The sequence below is a fragment of the Cyclopterus lumpus genome, chromosome 5, assembly GCF_009769545.1.
Source record: "Cyclopterus lumpus isolate fCycLum1 chromosome 5, fCycLum1.pri, whole genome shotgun sequence".
NCBI classification, from domain to species: Eukaryota; Metazoa; Chordata; class Actinopteri; order Perciformes; family Cyclopteridae; genus Cyclopterus; species Cyclopterus lumpus.
In genome coordinates, this window is record NC_046970.1 from 16,880,852 (window position 1) to 16,898,324 (window position 17,473).

The 17,473-nt window shown below is 42.3% G+C and overlaps 1 protein-coding gene across 4 annotated transcripts in view; it reads right to left on the reverse strand.

The window, feature by feature from the left end:
- The window catches only part of LOC117731395 (kazrin-like), an 89,011-nt gene that overhangs the window by 38,060 nt on the left and 33,478 nt on the right, over positions 1-17,473 (reverse strand). For all 4 annotated transcript variants that reach the window (XM_034533726.1, XM_034533727.1, XM_034533729.1 and 1 more), the window contains exon 3: positions 14,759-14,966. In XM_034533726.1, coding sequence (XP_034389617.1) covers positions 14,759-14,966 — 208 coding nt within the window. The remainder of the gene's footprint in view (positions 1-14,758; positions 14,967-17,473) is intronic.

The window sequence follows — 17,473 nt, forward strand, 5'->3', positions numbered from 1 at the left end:
ATGAGGAAAGACAGGTGTCGTGTCTGGAGGAGAGGACCAATTAGTCCTCTCCTCTGCAGCGTGTCACCTGACAGTCTGCTCATCCACAGCCTGATGGAAGAGCCTCTCTAGTCTGCTCATTCAAACCAATTAAGGTCTGGAGGTGTATTACCACACAATTATTACCTGTCTCTCACAGTGCTCTGCTGCTCTTCACATCGCAGCTCATTGGTCTGTTGAAAGTCTCAAAGTGTTACCCTTTCATATCATCTTGTCTGTTCCATATCATCTCTTTTTCTTGTTGTCTTAGTTGTGTTATGTGTGCCTTCCTCTCTTTTCTTTATCTCTCTGCAGCAGAGACAAAATACAGGAAGCAGCTAAATATATCCTCCAATATTTTAACCTATGGAGAATAGCATCTGTGCCTGTGAATGAGGATGAATCAGTTTGGACATATGTTATAGTTATATTAAGCACAGAGACAAGACAAATTAAAGAGGAGCGTGTTCATGGGCTCATTCGAAATCTGGAAAAACCCTCCAGAGTCTTATGGAAACAATGTAGAGACATCAATTAATGCACCGACACTGACAAAAGGCTCTCCTCTCAACCTTTCCCATTTCTGTTGGCACACAAAACAAAACACTCAGATGTTGGGCTAGAAAGGGCTGAACTGTTGTCATGGAGAGAGAGTGTGTGTGTGTGTGTGTGTGTGTGTGTGTGTGTGTGTGTGTGTGTGTGTGTGTGTGTGTGTGTGCGTGTGTGTGCGTGTGTGTGTTTAGTGTTGCTTAGGCTGTCCTAACAGTTTATCTGTGTGAGATGGATGACATATCTGGAACGATTCAAATTCCCCCATTCACTCTTGCAAAACACACTGCAGACCTTGTAACCGTAAACCTCTCAGAAAATTAGCTGCAATTTCGGAGCACATTTCGACTCAGCACAGAGGGCTGGAATTCCCCCATGAGTGCTCGGAAAAGCAAAGGAAAAGAGAGATTATTCCACCGCAACAGCTTAAGGAGAGTGTGACAAAAAAAAAGTTTTACTTTCGCACCCTTATGATGATTTCCGTTTCATAATCAGCATTACCGATGTTGGTCTTTGAAGTGAAACCAGTCTTAATAAGTACTGTACAGCTCTCCTGCTTCAGGTACTCACATACCTTTTCATTTATTCATAAAGGTGGCACAGTTTGAGTAGAAACCATTTAAACCCCTACCGGGCCTGTTTTTGACTTGAAAGGTCAAAATACGACTAATAAGGAAAAGTTGCATCTATTAATTTATATTAATGGTCACTTGAGCTTAACAGCGAATACCAGGACCTCTAATTGAGTCCAGATGGAGCACCCAGTGAGTCCAGTCAGCAAACAGAGAGCCTGCAGAGGGCCCCATTGGTCCAGCTGCTCAAGATGTTGTGTTTTACTTTTTTTGTTTATGGTGCATAACTTATTTCACTTATCTTGATCTGCTAATGTGCCATATCGTGACCATTAGGTGTGAGCCAGTGACACGTACCTCTGTTGTCTAGTTGTTTCTCCTTCAAACAGATCCATTTACACTGTAAAGCTTCATGAAGATTTCTATTTGAGAGTGAAATATTGAACTTTTAACTGCATGGAAATTATTCACAGCAGTAGTTACTGGTTTATCTTCAGTGTGACATCTTGCATACAAAACATGTGATGCTGTTATAGATTAAAATACCCCAAAGCATATACATGAAGCGGTTCAAATGTGCTTCACCTCAGCCAATCACAATACTCAAGTCCTGCTTTTCATGTTAATGCAAGTATCCAACTACATATATATAACACTGACAGATACCATGCATATGCGTAAGGAGTATATTTTGTAGCCAATATTTTTGAGCTTTTATTTGATGCATATTTAAATTATGACTTGCATTGTAATATTTTTATCGTGGGATATTGCTACTTAAGTGAATTATCTGAATACTTGGAGAAAGATTATTTGTCAGTACGGGTACACAGTCAATTACATGTATAGATAGTATAGATTGGGCCTCATGTGACAGCAGATGCATTCAGAAAAAAACATGTGAGAAAGACAGACTCAATTAGTACTCTTTGAAGCTAATTGGCCAACAGCAGCGCAACAGAAGTGGTCAGAAAACGACCTTCTCTCTTTTCTCTCTTTCTAGAACCACAGTTGTGTTTAACACACCTGTGAATTACTCCACAGCCCTATCAGCCTCCCCTTTCTGCCAGTCCTCCTTACTAATAACACCATAATAATGGCACTGTTACAGTGCTCAGGCAGTGTGCTTTATGGACTGACCTCAAAATCAATTTGGCAGCACACAGGGTCTATTAATGAAGTCTGAAACTCCTCCTCTTCTCTCTTTCCTCATAACATCCTTTCTCATAACCTCCCATATTTATCCCCTTGCCTCTCCTCACCTCTTCTCTTCTAGTTTTTGCTTCAGGACCTCACCATGGATAGTAAATTACACACACCCAGCTCTTCCCGTTCAGACCAGTTCCTTGACAAAGCACTGCAGCAGACGCTCTGCTGCCCTGTGGCACACATTAACCTCATAAAGGGAAAGTAATAGAGCCTGTCTCAGCCGACACACAATAGCCATGAACGAATGTATCACAGCACCAGTGCCTCCCTGAGACTAGACCCACAGGTAAATTTGACTCAATAAAATACACCGGTATGGCAGGATACTATCCCGCCACAGCAGAGCCTTGTGATGGTCGAACTATTTAATACTACCATGAAATAAACGGCTTCAGTTTTGTTCTCATTAGCAACTCTGGAGCACACAATTTGGAAATGAGGAGGTTTTGCTGTGGGGATGGAACAGAGGTATACCCAAGTATGCCTCTGAGGCTTTGGGAGCACATTCCTGTACAGAGAGAGAAGCTGAGTCTCTTGCCGTGGTTAATTTGGTGAGTCTGTGGGAAACCCCTGAATCTGAAACCCCCCTCCAAAAAAACCACACCACTTCAAGTAATGGCGGCCATGTTGAATGGAACTCATTGTTCCAAGGCCAAAACAGAAGATTCCATCACTTTCGTCCAGTTGCCTGAGCTGTCTTCCTAACAATGAGAGGGCCAGTACCAGAGAGTGGCTGCGGTTGTAATACCAGATGACAGAGGAGGACAAAGTCAAAGGACGATAGTGGCTAATGGGGTGGTTAAAGGGGAAAGACACTCATTTTACATGTCTGCGTATCACAAGTACTAAAACAGTTGTACAATGTCTCTGTCTCGGGTTCTGGGCTATTTAAGGAAATTCCCATTACAAACACAGCAAAAGGCAAGAATGAGCTGTGGGCCCCTCTTGGTGGTTGTTTCTAGTATTTTGTCCACCCCATCTATACCAATAATTTTAGACAAAACATAAAAAAACATTTCTTACTATAACTCAATGCAAACTACAGCCTCCAAAATGTCCATGATGTTAAAACACCTATGTAAAACCTTCTTGAAGGTAGAGTTCTATTGCACAGCTGTTTTATTAAACTACATTATAGAGTTGATACAGAGCCCCTGAACAAGACATGAGGTTTGAAAGCAGTCACCTAAAGTGCCTTATCATTTAATTATTTTCCGTGCTTTAGTGGTCCATACGACCAAACAAAATAATTACATTGAAGCTAAATTAATCCTATTTCCACTGACTTGACATGTGTCTGGGGTCTGTGGCCCCGCTCATTTACCAGGTAAGTGGTGTTGCAAAGCCAGACCTATCTCCACAGCGCCAGGTCAGTGCTGAAGAAAGCACAAGACAAGGGAGCTGTATCATCCAACACTAAAACATATTTTGAAGGTACATATATTGGGTGTGTCCAAACATGAGTAATAGAATCTAAAAATCTGTTTTAGCCAGGTCACAGTTGTTTTTAACATTTTAAGACAAAAGCACTGCCAAACCAAAAACAGTGAGTAAAGGACACAAAGGTTTTTATCAGGGACACAGTTCTGAAGCGTTGACTCGCACATAAAGTCTGAAGAAATGATGATGTGAGTCAACCTGTGATATAACAAAAGTGATAGCGAGAAGAAAATAATGATGAAATTTAAGAGACAGATGAGAAAATGACATACCATTCAATCAATAAAGTTAATCACTGTAGCGAGGAGCCCTACAGTTTAATTTGTCTTATTGCTATGCATGAAAAATGAAATATTGTTGATACAAATGATGAGTCTAACTCAGCAGTAGCCTGCTGGGAATATTAACGCAGCTCTCTGCATTCTTGGTTTACCCTATTAGTCATAATGGCAAGCAGATACTGTAAAGCTAGAAAGAAATGCTGAATAGAATGCTGATTGTTTCATTCTTATTTTCATTGCAATTTGCATAATTCAGGATCAAATGGCCCATGGCCATTTCACTGAGTAGGTATAGATGTAGAGTCAATTTGGAATTATACGAACTTCTATCAGCGTTTGGTGTCTTTTTAAAAAAAAAAAATTAAATTGAGGGTGCAGATCCATCCTAATTCTAAAAATGTTACAATGAGTGTAATTAATCCGTGGAGATTAACATTTGGTATATAATCAGATCCTTTAAGGTGGAAAAATGAGCAAAAAAAGCAATCTCTCTGGACATTGATCGGACTGCCCGTAAGCTGTGAGTAACTTTGAGAGGCCTGGTGATAAAAATGACTCTTTGAATTGCCTCCTCTAGAACAGGAATGCACAAACAACCTTCTAACAATACAAATAAGCTTTGAGAAGCACCGCCCTGTCTCCTGCTAGGTGGAGCACATTTGCTTTGAGGTAAAATGATGCCACTTATTGTAAAAAATAAACACATTTACTGTAACGTAACAATCTCAACAGAGCCACAGCGTATTTGCGTGTGTATGCCTACGCACACGGGGTACAGTAATTGGCGACCTGATAAATATTTGTGTAGAACCTCCTGAGCAGGAGAAAACCGACAGGCATGCTTTCAACACTAAAGCCTTCGGCTGCAGACCAAAAATAATTACATTACATTACATTACATTACATGTCATTTAGCTGACGCTTTTATCCAAAGCGACTTACAATAAGTGCATTAAACCATGAGTCCAAACTCAGAACAACAAGAATCAAGCAAGTACAATTTCTTCAATAACGTTAAACTACAAAGTACTATCCGTACGTGCCGTTTAAGTGCTACTAAAGTGCTAAACAACAAAGTGCTATCGGTAAGGGACATTTAAGTGCTACTAGAGTGCTACTACGGCTCTACCCTCCCTATTCAAGGTATAGTCGAAAAAGATGTGTTTTTAGTTTGCGACGGAAGATGTAGACTTTCTGCTGTCCTGATGTCAATGGGGAGCTCGTTCCGCCAATGAGGAGCCAGCACAGCAAACAGTCGTGATTTTGTTGAGTGTTTAGCTCGAAGTGAAGGAGCTACGAGCCGATTGGCAGAAGCCGAGCGAAGTGAACGGGCTGGGGTGTATGGTTTGACCATGTCCTGGATGTAGACTGGACCCGATCTGTTCGCAGCACGGTACGCAAGTACCAATGTTTTGAAGCAGATGCGGGCGGCCACCGGTAACCAGTGAAGGTCACGGAGGAGCGGAGTAGTGTGGGTACATTTTGGGAGGTTAAAGACCAGTCGAGCAGCTGCATTCTGGATGAGCTGTAGAGGTCGAATGACATTAGCAGGTAGACCTGCCAGGAGGGAGTTACAGTAGTCTAGCCGTGAGATGACCAGAGCCTGGACCAGAACCTGTGCCGCCTTCTGAGTGAGAAGGGGTCGTATTCTCCTGATGTTGTACAGCATGTACCTACAGGAGCGTGTTATTGCGGTAATGTTGGCAGTCAGGGAGAGTTGACTGTCGAGTGTCACACCGAGGTTCCTGGCAGTCAGAGTCGGAGCCAGCACTGAGTTGTTGAAGTTAATAGTTAGGTCGCGGGTGGGAGAGCCTTTTCCTGGAAGGAGGAGAAGTTCAGGGATGGAGCCCACTTACATGCTTCATGTCAACATTTCAGGGATCCTGGGGAGTTGATGATGATGTGTCAACAGAAATGTTAAAATGTAATTTGTTGTTTTGTAATAACTGTTTTTTTCCCCCAAAGAAATTAAATAAAAATATATGCATAAATAACAAAAGTAGACAATTTGACAGATAAAACTAAACTCTAAAAAAAGAGTAAAACATGTTTTGATTGTGTGTCTGGTTTTGGTCGATAATGGGTTCCCAACAAGTAGCTTTAATCCAGACAGGCAGCATGAGATCAAGTTTAGTCATGTTTAGTCACGTTCAACTTTAATGGCATGCTTTGTCAGGAGTATTTAATCTCATTTGTGAAATCCATGTTTTCCCTAATGATGAATTCAAACGGTGAATTGATTCATTGTAGAGTAACAACCTGAGCAGCAGTGCTCGGTGGAACGCCACCAGAAAGTGAGCCGTGTTGCAGCGAGGGCCATCTGTCGTTGTCTGGGAGGAGCAGTGTGAAGACATACGGAAGATATATGGAGAGAAACATGAAAAGTCAACCACCATTTCTACATGCAGACACATATTCGGACTCTGGTAGCATCATTGTTTTTATCGATTTATCTAGTTTTTTGTTGCAATCTGTAATTTTTCACTCACAGCAAAAACAACATTTCCAAAAGCTTAACATTTCTTGTCTAGTATAACCAATTCAAAAGAATACAAAAAAGCAAAAGCTTGCTTGACAAACCACGTATTTGATTATTAAAGAAATACGTAATTCAACTTTTGTCCCTCAACTCAATTTGTATTTACAATTAATCTAAATTGGAAAAGCTGTGACAAATGCCCATCACGATTTCTGAACGTTGACATATTTAGATTGCTTGTTTTATCCAACTAACAATCGGAAAACCAAAGAACTAAATCGTTGCTTCTTAATTTTCAGTAGCTAATAAATCAATCATTTAATAATTTCAGCTCTAATTCTAAGATAGGTTTTGAGGATTTCTAGGACTGTTGTTTGCTGTAAAGTATGGATGTACTTTGTTTGGTTTCAATATGAATTTATGTCTGCAGAAGACTTGAAGTTTAACCTCAAGTCCTCCAGTATATCGTGGCAAATTATTAGTTAAACGACATAGTAGTTCAAAGATTTGAGAGAAGATGAAATCAAAATACAATACAAAATATTTGCCATTTATCCATTGTGTGGGTGTTTAAAAGTGAACAGCATTGTCCTGGTGTTCAGGATGTCTTCAACCCATCTATCCTGTGAGAGGTCTGTGTGAACCAGATGATTTGGAGAAGTGGCAAAGTGTATTGCTTATCCTCCGCTCTGCTGGAATGTCACGCTTTGCATCCTCTGGATACGAGGGGGTGCTCTGCTCTTCCTCAAAACTAATTTTCCTCCATGTCTATTCCGTTCTCTTCTGGGAATGGATTTAAACTGCAGCCAAGGCAACAATATGTACCAGCAGCAATAAAAAGTATCCACTGCTAAAGCAATGAGGCATTTTAATAGGATGAGCTGAGACTGTTGTGAAGGCAACCAGGCTGTCGGTCTCTTTCTCTCTTTCTTAGAGTTGCAATTGTTTGAAGTTTGGACTCTACGGGGATTTGGATGATTTAAGATGAAAATAAAGGTATAGATGTGTTCAGTGGAGGCGTGGGGGTAACGGGTTGGGTTTAAAGCCTGATCATTATCTGTGCCTCCTGTTGCAAAGCGGCCACCACAACACCAAGGCACTGGCCGTGAAATACCCCACTTGGGAGAATGATACTAAACACGCTGTCATAGCTCATTCTTCATCTCAGCGTAGATAAATAGCAAATCTTGTTCACCCGTGAGTCCAGTGCGTCATTAATGGAGACATACAGTGTATCCTCCATTACATGCGAGTCTGCTGTGTCATGCTTCAGTCAGACACCCTGCTATCACCAGACCTCAACATAACACCATCCTACCACGTCTTGTATTACTACCTACCTTAGAGAGAGAGAGTCAGGGAGATCATCTTAAGTGAGCTGCTCGGTGCAAGTTTCCCAATCCTGGAACCTACAGTCTGATCTTAGATGCACATGATGAAGTCCAGTGGGCCCATAAAACAAGATCAGGAAGCAAGTTGTTCTCTACGGACATATGGTGGTGATAAATACAACACACTAAAGATACGAGGACTTCTTATTTCCTACAGTTCATTTCTTTTTTCAGAGTACTTGACTGCATGCAAAGTTATGATGAGGGCCCATATGAAGGAAATGTGGGTGAAAAGGACTATACCAGGGAGCGATAACAATGAGGAATATCCTCATTCGTCAATTCCTCTCTCTACTCCCCAACCAATAAAAGCCAGTCTCATAATGTGCTGTTAACATGAGCCATGACCCACACACAATAAATCCATATTAAATGGCATCTTCATAAAAATAAAAAAAAATCATCTGCGAAACCCAGTGTGTCCTTAGCGGATGGGAAGGAAACAGTTAAACAAAGTAATTCAGTTCATGCAGCTAATTAGCATACGTAGACATAATAGTCTTACTGATAGGAATAATATCATCTCAGAGGCAGTGTCACACCGGAGAGCAGTTCAATGCTTAGTGTCCGTTCTCCTTGAATTGTCTTTCACTGACTTGCTCTATGTTTCATTCAGATAAAGCTTGCCAGGAACATTTAAGTGCAGAGGAATATCTGTTGGAGATGTGTCTTACAGTTGGCATCTTTCTTCGCGCTTCCATTTCTGGTTCTGCTCCGCTGCCTGCCTGCCTACCTACCTGCCTGCCTTTTTGCAGGCTCATCCTCCCTAAGGTGACAGTTCAAATCAGGGGCCACGTGGTGATGTCACTACCTGCGTCCATCTGCCATCCAAACCAAAGGAATGCCACCACCAGCTGGCGTCCAGACCAACACTTCCGTCACCTCTGCTAAAAGACCTGAGACACACACGGGTCATCTGTCTTCTGTCAGATCTGACCCTGCACAAATGCAACCTGCTGCAAACTGAAATCAGTAGCACGCCACAATGTCCTCCCGATGAACCACAAACTTGGAAATATTTCAGAGTGATTGGAACAATAGAGGCCGGCTTCCTCTGCCCCTTTATGGACATGAAAGTGAATATGTGCCACCCGGCTGTCCTCCCTGCTCCCGAGGCAGCCATATCCAGGAGTGGAAACTCTTTCACAAGTCAAAGTCCACGGGGCTTCAGCTCCCACCTGTCAACCTGCGCAGCTCTGTCAGTTCATTACCTGGGTCTGCATACCATTACAAAGCAAAACAAATAACCAGACATTATTTATTTAAAGCCATTACCAGCCACTTTAGAACAAAGGCAGCCAATGTGCCGCTAAGTACTTCTAAACCCTGTTCAGCTATTAAGTGCAGAAACACTCATAAAAAATATGGAGAATAAAAGAAATTAAACATTGAAAAATGACCTTAGCTATGAAGTAAGTAAACACAGCAATAAAGATGGCTCATATTACTTAGAGTTGCAAGCCAATTACAAGTATGGGTTTTTACTGTATGCATCTGTCATTTCGTTTTTGTCTTGGTCTCAACTTGTTTTTTTTATTTTTGTTGTGGCAGTTTGTTTTAGATTGCATATGTTGTCATATTTTTGTCAGCTTTCCGTGACTTAATAAACTAGTTATACATTCAATATTATGATTAAATGTTTTGTATTGATCTACATTTAACCGCAGCTGGGTTCCAAGAAAGTAATGCAACAACAATGTTGTAAATTCCTAATTTGAAAGGGAGCACTGTACACCATTAGTCTACCATCATTTAAGAGTATAATGAGGAACTGTAAGATACTGATCTTACAGTTCCTCATTATACAGTTATGTCTTTTGCAAACATAACTGTAGTCTGAAAATCTCCAAATGTGTAAGTACAACCGTCCACCCTCCAGCGCCGGTATTTTCATCTGGTTTTGGAGCCCCAGGAGTCCTCGCAATGCCATGATTAGTTATTTTACTGGAGGAAGTTGAGTGAAGAAGAGGAAAAGAGAGGGAGAAATGTTAGGGGAGTGAGGGGCTGTCTCCCTCTTGCTATTGTTTGGATACAGTTCCTCTCACGCTGCATTGACCACAGACAGGGCGTGGCTGAGGGAGGCCAGGCAGGGAATATCAGGAGGGGAGGGGGTGAGGTATTCGGGTGGTGATGGATACAGGGGGAAGGTTAGAGCGCCTTGCATACTTTCTCTGCATGTGGACAGCGAACAGGAAGGCGGGTGGTCCCTGGTGAGTGTTACAGTGAGAGAAAGAGCTAGGGGTGGGTGGGATTTTGCCCCTGTAGTTTGCTGCTCTGTTCCTAGCCCCGTTCATGTGCACGATGAAGTAATGAGAGACCGGGGCCTCTGACAAACTCAGGCCAGATGGGGAGAGGATTCTTCCCCACAATTACTCAGCAGAGAGCATTAGAGCTAGGGTAACTTTTCCCCTACAGAGAAAAGATAATCATGGGTCTTTTAGGAGAAGACTTCATCAACACTGGCTTTCAGCTCTCTGTACAGTTTGGATGGTGTCTTTCAAGTACTCAGCTGAGCTAACTTCCTCTATCCCTGAATACAGAACCCCCAGCATGCTCAATAGCACCTCTAATAGGGTTGCAGAGTTGGAAAATCAGCTGGTTTCTTCAAATATAAATTCTCATCTGAAAGTTCAATTTATAGGATATTTTTCAAGTGCCCCAAAATACTGAATAAACATAAAAAAGGACAAACTGTAGGTAAAAATATATATATATTTGTCACACTCAACAAACACTTTCCTTTTGTGTAAAGGACCATGTTGCAAACAGAGTAAAATCCTAGTACAATAAAAGCCTTTAACATTCAATGCAACCAACACGTAGACAACCATAGCAATGCTGGACTCTCCTAATGATTTGACAATACCATAATGGCCATCAGTGTTAATTGTGTAAATGTAATTCTCCTTGGGAGTTGACCTTGTACTACCTGTAGCTTTCCATCAATGGACCAGATATTTTGTTCAGAATTTCATCACATATACAATCCTGGACGTGCACCAACTGCAAGCCAGAAAACATTGCCAATGCTGAAAATTACTTTTCCTTTCATAATTCAAGTTATTCAAAAATAGACATATCACTGTCAATATTTTGGTCTTAACCGTGAGTCCCTTATTTTACCTTAACCATGACCGAGTTAAAGTGAAAATGTGTCATCCATACTCCTCATGCTGTATGAGTCACTAACAGCTGCCTCATTTTGGTGTTTCAGAAAGGTTTATGGATTAGTATTGGCAGATTCCCATGAGTTCCTCACCAACCGACTGCAGGGTACCGATCTACCACGAGCAAGAGCATACATAATGTATTATCACACATTGATCTTAGATGACAACATTTTTTCATATGGCCTCTGTTCCCCAAGACAAATTGAGTCCAAGCTAAATCTGTTTCCCCACGAGTCAGATAAACATTTAGCAGCAATGCAGTCGCTAGGTGCTAAAACATCAGCGTCATTTAGGATGTGATGGATTAAAAAGACTGGCCAATAATAAAGGTGTGTCATCACCCTGGCAATGAATGCATTACTGTCAGTGGCTTGAATAAAGGAATGCACACATATATAAGAAGAGGACATAGTCAGCGTGACATCACCCATTGGTTTGTGACTTTTTGAAGCCTCGATTTCAGCATTTTGGCCATCACCATTTATTATTTTTGCAACCAGAAGTGACAGACAATCCATCAATCAAAAAAGGTAGCCACGCCCTAAAGCATACCCTGCTTTAACTTAACTTGCTGTACTGAAGAAGACTTTCGATTATGTTTGCCACCAGAGAAGTGGTTCCCTGATGGCCATGAGAAAGAATGCAAGTTAATGGTAACTTCTGAATTGACTTAACTTTCAGACCTGGGTGAGAAGGACAGACAACAAGACAAATGCAAACAGCAGGCTGAAGTGCTCTGTTATAGCCTTATTGGACATCTGTCACAGATGTTATTGAAGCTCCACAGGGAAACCGCAAAAATCCTGGCATTTTGGCATTGTGTTTGATATATACAGAAAGACAGTTCATACATATTAAAAACCTTGTCTGTGCAGTTGCTTTGATCGTGCACAGGGCAGAGCCAACAAATGGACAAACACAGCCTTGCCTTGAGATGGATACACACCTAAAGAACATTTAATCTCCCTAAGCCACTGGATGCTGACGCTTGCTCATCACACCTAAACCGCCTAACCTGAGAGATCTCTCAGACGAATCATTTTAAATCTAAAATCTTAAAAAAACATCCTAAAGCTAAGCAGTTCTCAGGCTCACCCCTCTCTGCTGTGCTACTTTCAAGAAAAAGAAGGTGGTGGAGGACTGTGTGGCGCTGTTTTGTTTGATCAGTCACCTGACTGCTGGCCTGGCCTCTGGGAACAGGAAGTATGACATCACTGACATTCAGGAATGTGGGAATGTCAGGCTGCCTGTTAACACTGCTGGAACGAAACAGAGAGCGAGCCAGACGGACACAACAGATAACTCACTGCAGAGTTATTCCAGCCTTAAAGACAAAACACTCAGGCCATGTCTTCAGACCAACTTTAGGCCTGTGAGGGAAAAACACTACTTTTCTTTTGAATGAGTTCATTCTGTTGACGCAAGGTCATCCAGCAAATAAGTTGAACCTGGCTCAACTTTAGCACAATGAAGGCTGAGACATATATGCAAGCGGACATTCCTAGAAGATTACTTATATTATATTTCTACTGCTTACCCTGCTACCCTCACAACAAAAGATTTGATGATTGCTGACATTATAACTTAAACTTAAACTATAAATTCTCTCCTTGTGGTATCATAAACAGCTGTTTAGTGGTAGGGCGTCTGATAAGCCCTCAAAAACGGTCACTAAGAAGTGGAGGACCTGACGCATTTGCCCTACCGTACCTGTTCAGATGCTATAGTTACTTCACCAGTCTCACAGGCCAAGAAAATCTACCCAACCAGTTAACGTCTTGTGATGTACTTGCTTTAAACAACAAGTGTACAAGTGTAGACAAGTGAATGTGATGCAAGCTGTCTTGCCTGCGTACTTTGTGTGTACCCGGAGGATTAAAAAGTAGATCCACTAGGCAGCAGATGAATCAGGCCCGGTCAATACTTGAATCTCATGCTTGAGAACTTCCAGTTTGTGCAATATAAATATAACCAAACACTGGTGGGGGTTTCCTTATTGTTGATGAGGGCACGAGACAGTGACAATCTTTATTTCTCTCTAATAACTTTCCACCATTGTTGTGATGTGTTCACTGTGTGCTGGTAAACTTACATCACATTCGGATTAACTGATGAATGTGCTAAAAGGGGTATTAAATCAATTTATTAGTATTTCACCTCCATAAAGTTGAGGGACTTGCAAGACGCAATAAAAAAAAAAGGATGCTCAAAACCAAGCAGTTACGGCTCTATAATCCCTGGCTCACATTTCCCGTAATGCAACTCGATAGCAAGTTGTATCGTATGTCATTGCAAGATGACTTCATTATAAAATCAGGGTTATTAGCGAAGTTCAGGACGCATTAATTCCGGAGAACGTGTAAAACCAAGAGTCTGAGGAATTGCAGGACTCACAAGCAACACACAACAGATCAGCCCTGAGCCTTTATGGCCAGCAGCAGATATAAGGAATCACCTGCTGCTGCACTACTACATATGCCCTACACAGGGAGCCATTTATTGGACACTGACAGCAAGCTGTCTGATAGGGTATCATCTCAATTACCCCCTGGGCTTCTAAACGTATCTGAGACCATTGCAGTCCAGCAACATATGGCCTTTTTGTTCAGTGGTCTTTTCACTATTTAAGCCAGCCAAACTTTCTGAACATGCAGGCGATGAAGAAATGAATATGTTATGTCTTGCTGTAGTCGACTCTAAGATTTAAGTTTGTTGTAGCTAATGAGTTGCTCAATAAACTGATTTTATCAGGGGTATTTGCGGTTCAGTTCAGGGTAAAAAGATCACAGTGACTTCCCCTTACACGATTGTTCCCCTCACTACAAAACGTATTAATGATTCCAAGAAGTCAGCTATATAAAAGTAGCTTAGCTGAATCTATCATAATTACACACAGACCATCAACTTACACGATAAAATAGATAATAAAATATCCATAGATTATTTTTTTATTGCAACCAAGCGTCATTAGGCATGCGACAACTACACATAAAACTGTATATATTAGTCATAGTCTTTGGGTTATTGCTGACATGACATGAGGCCAAAACGTTAACATTCCCATGAAAACTCCAGTTTAAAGCTCATTTCTCATTCATCACAGCTCTTTCCCATCTAAGTGACGGTGCCATGGTGTCTGTCGGCAGGCAGTCGCCGTCAGAGATGTTGGCATACAGTACCTTGGCCTAAAGCTCAGTTTGAGACTCCTTGCCAGAGTCGGGGAGAGAGCGGAGAAGGAGCCAGATCTGGAGAGGGAGTGCAGCCCCAGAGGAGTCCAGCTGCTGCCTGGGAAACCAAACCCGGACCGGCTCAGGCCCACGCTCTCTAACCCCAGCCCCTCCCGTCTAATCACAACACTCAGTCCGCCTCTTGTTCTCTTTCTTTTTAATCCGCTGCTTTTTCCACTGTCATTCTGGTTGTGGTCATTGGTCATTGGAGGAGCGATGGAGTAATATTAGTCTCCCCGCTGCACATTCCTCGAATACTTCCTTCCCACAGTTCATTTCAAAATACTCTCACACGTTCATGTTCTCACTCTCACACACACACGCAAAGAGGCAGAGGATTAGGTGTGAGTGCGCTCACATTCTCTCTCTCTCTCTCACACACACTCATTCATTCACATCCATGCACATGCTGTGACACTCACCCCGGTAGTGCAGGCTGTCATCGTGGTGGTTGTACTGATGGTGGTTCTCCAAAGCCGGGGGGCTACTGGCACCCAACTCTGCCAGTCTGCGGCTGGTGGCGGAGAGCTCGGAACGGAGGTTGGTCACTTCCTGACTAGCAGACTGAACGGCCCCATCAATCCTCTGTGCCAGATGTTTGTTGTCTTCCATCATTTTAAGAATTTTCCCCTGAGGACCAAATCCACACAGAGCAGCATGATGTCAAGTGGAGCATTCGAGGGGGTGAAGCTTCCTCCTCTTCTTATCCCCCTCTCCTCCTCCTCCACCTGTGCTTCCTCTCCTACAGTTTACTTCGCACATATAAAAAAAAAAAAAGGTCCTTCTTCTGTTCTCCACAGAGCAGCACAGAGATGATGTCTACCTGTTACTGCACAAAGAATAACGTCTGTGTGGCCAAGCACCACACAGTCAGAGAAAGCATGTGTGTGTGTGTGTGCGTGTGTGTGTGTGTGTGTGTGTGTGTGTGTGTGTAGGGCAAAGGAGAAAGATAGTGAGCGTGGGAGAGAGAGGAAGAGAGAAGTAAAGAGAGCAGAGAGGGAAAAAAGACAGAAAAGGAGATTTAGCTCAGCGGGCGGAGGGGAAAGTGAGTGCTCCCGCAGAGGAGAATGTGCTGTGAGCAGCTGCTCTCAGAGAGGACCCAGCACACACTGAGATGACATGCAGCCTTTTAAATGGATTGTACCATGTGCCGGAGGACCAGGGGAGAGGGGGGGGACCCAGTTGGACTGAGCTGCTCTCCAGCAACTCTCTAACGACAGAGCGTGTTGTGTATCACACACCCTATGGAGTCTGTAATGAGTTAGCAATCGGGGCTGTAATAGGGTAAAAGTACAGATTGTTTCTCTTTATTTCTTCTTCTCTCTGTGTCCCTGCAGTCAGAGCTTGGCAGCAGTATTGAACCCTTTGACAAGCACTTGTCATGCCCTCTATATCTTTCAGTCCTGCTCCCACTCTCCCTTCCTCCCTCTCACTAACACACCCGCTGTCTTTTTGTCTCTCCCACCCCCTCTTTTTTCATCCCATTATATATTCATCTCTTTGTCCTGGGAAAGCTCACCCCCACATCGGTGGAAAAGGGAAGGGGGCTGGCTCAAGGCACCCAAGGGGAAAAACATTTCAACTCTGAGAGCAAACTTAGCAGAGGGCAGAGGCACGGCCCTCCGATGGGCTAAACACAAAGAGAAGAGGCCCGGAGAATTAGAATCGAGCCGTGGCGAGAACATATAGCTTTACTTCTTTGATCAAATACAGTTGGAAGGATTATATTTCAGTTTATCCGTGGCCCAGCAAACAAACAGCAGCGCCATCAATTCTTATCTGTACAGCAGAACAATTCCATCACACACAAAAGGTTAGAGACGGGAGTAGTCTGTTCATCTTAACTTAAAACAATTCCGGATATTGCTGAGCCATCACAACTTTGAATCTGCTTTTGACATTTCATTTCCCAAGTAAGAAAACACATCCTGTCTCTTTGAACAAACCGAGGCAGATGAGTGATACATCACTCAGATGCTGTCATCCGAGGCTCAGGCGATAACGGCTCAATGCTCATTGGTATTCATACAATGGCAGAAAGAGAGACCAACAATGACGCAAGCGTGTAAGTGTGTGAGACTGACGACCGCGTGAGACACACAACTTGTTGGTTACACAAGCTCGGTCGCTGCTTTATGATGAAGTCCACACAGTGTTGGTGTTACAGATCAGATGTCTTTTAGATAGAGGACCGTTAGTGTGGCCTCATGGAGAATGTTACCGGTGTCCTGCCTCAACTACCAGCCCCTGTATTCTCTACAGTAATACAGTATCAGGGCTGTGTGATATAGTGTTTGCAGTCGGATATATCTATGAATGAATTCCCAACTGATTTTCCAGAATAATCACTATATCACAATGTAATTTCTAAAGGGATAGAGAATAATATAGTGTTTCCACGAGAAATGGAATTGGTTCCCTAAAAAATGCCTCGATAAAAGTTCAAAAGCCTCTATTATCATGGCAACATGGTGAAACCAAGCCCAATATGTATCAATCAGTCGTCTCCAGGGCCATACAATCACACACAAATAAATAAATAGCATAAGAATGGAGTTTGTGCAGCAACATTTGGCTCCCTCGTGACACCTGAGATGAACTTTTAAACTCAACTGTCAGAGGTAATAACTGTACGGTATGCCCAACTATAGTTCATTGTGTACACTATGATACAAATAGTGCTGAAAATGACCAGTCAGACAACTAATTACTCTGTCATCAGATTAATCCATCAGTCATTGTAAATAAAATAAAAGCTGACCGCATACTAAGATGCACGCAGACACAATGCTAAGATCTTGATTTTAAGCGATTACAATGTTTATCATGATCATCATCCCAGTTCAGCGTGTTAGGATGCTAACATTTGCTAACTAGCACAAAATATGGAAATATAGTTTTATGGTTCACAAACCAAAGCATTGGACAAATTAAAAATGTTTCCTGTTACATGGAAGGTCAGGGGATCACCAACGTCTGTGAGAATCTTCGTCTGTAGTCCATGAATGGCAAAATGTCATGCCAATAAATCCAGCTGTTTGTTTATGTTTCTTTTTCCATCTGTCTCCAGCCTCTCTATCTTGTAATCTTTCTGTAACGTATGTCAACATCTCTGCTGTCAACCAATGATACACAAA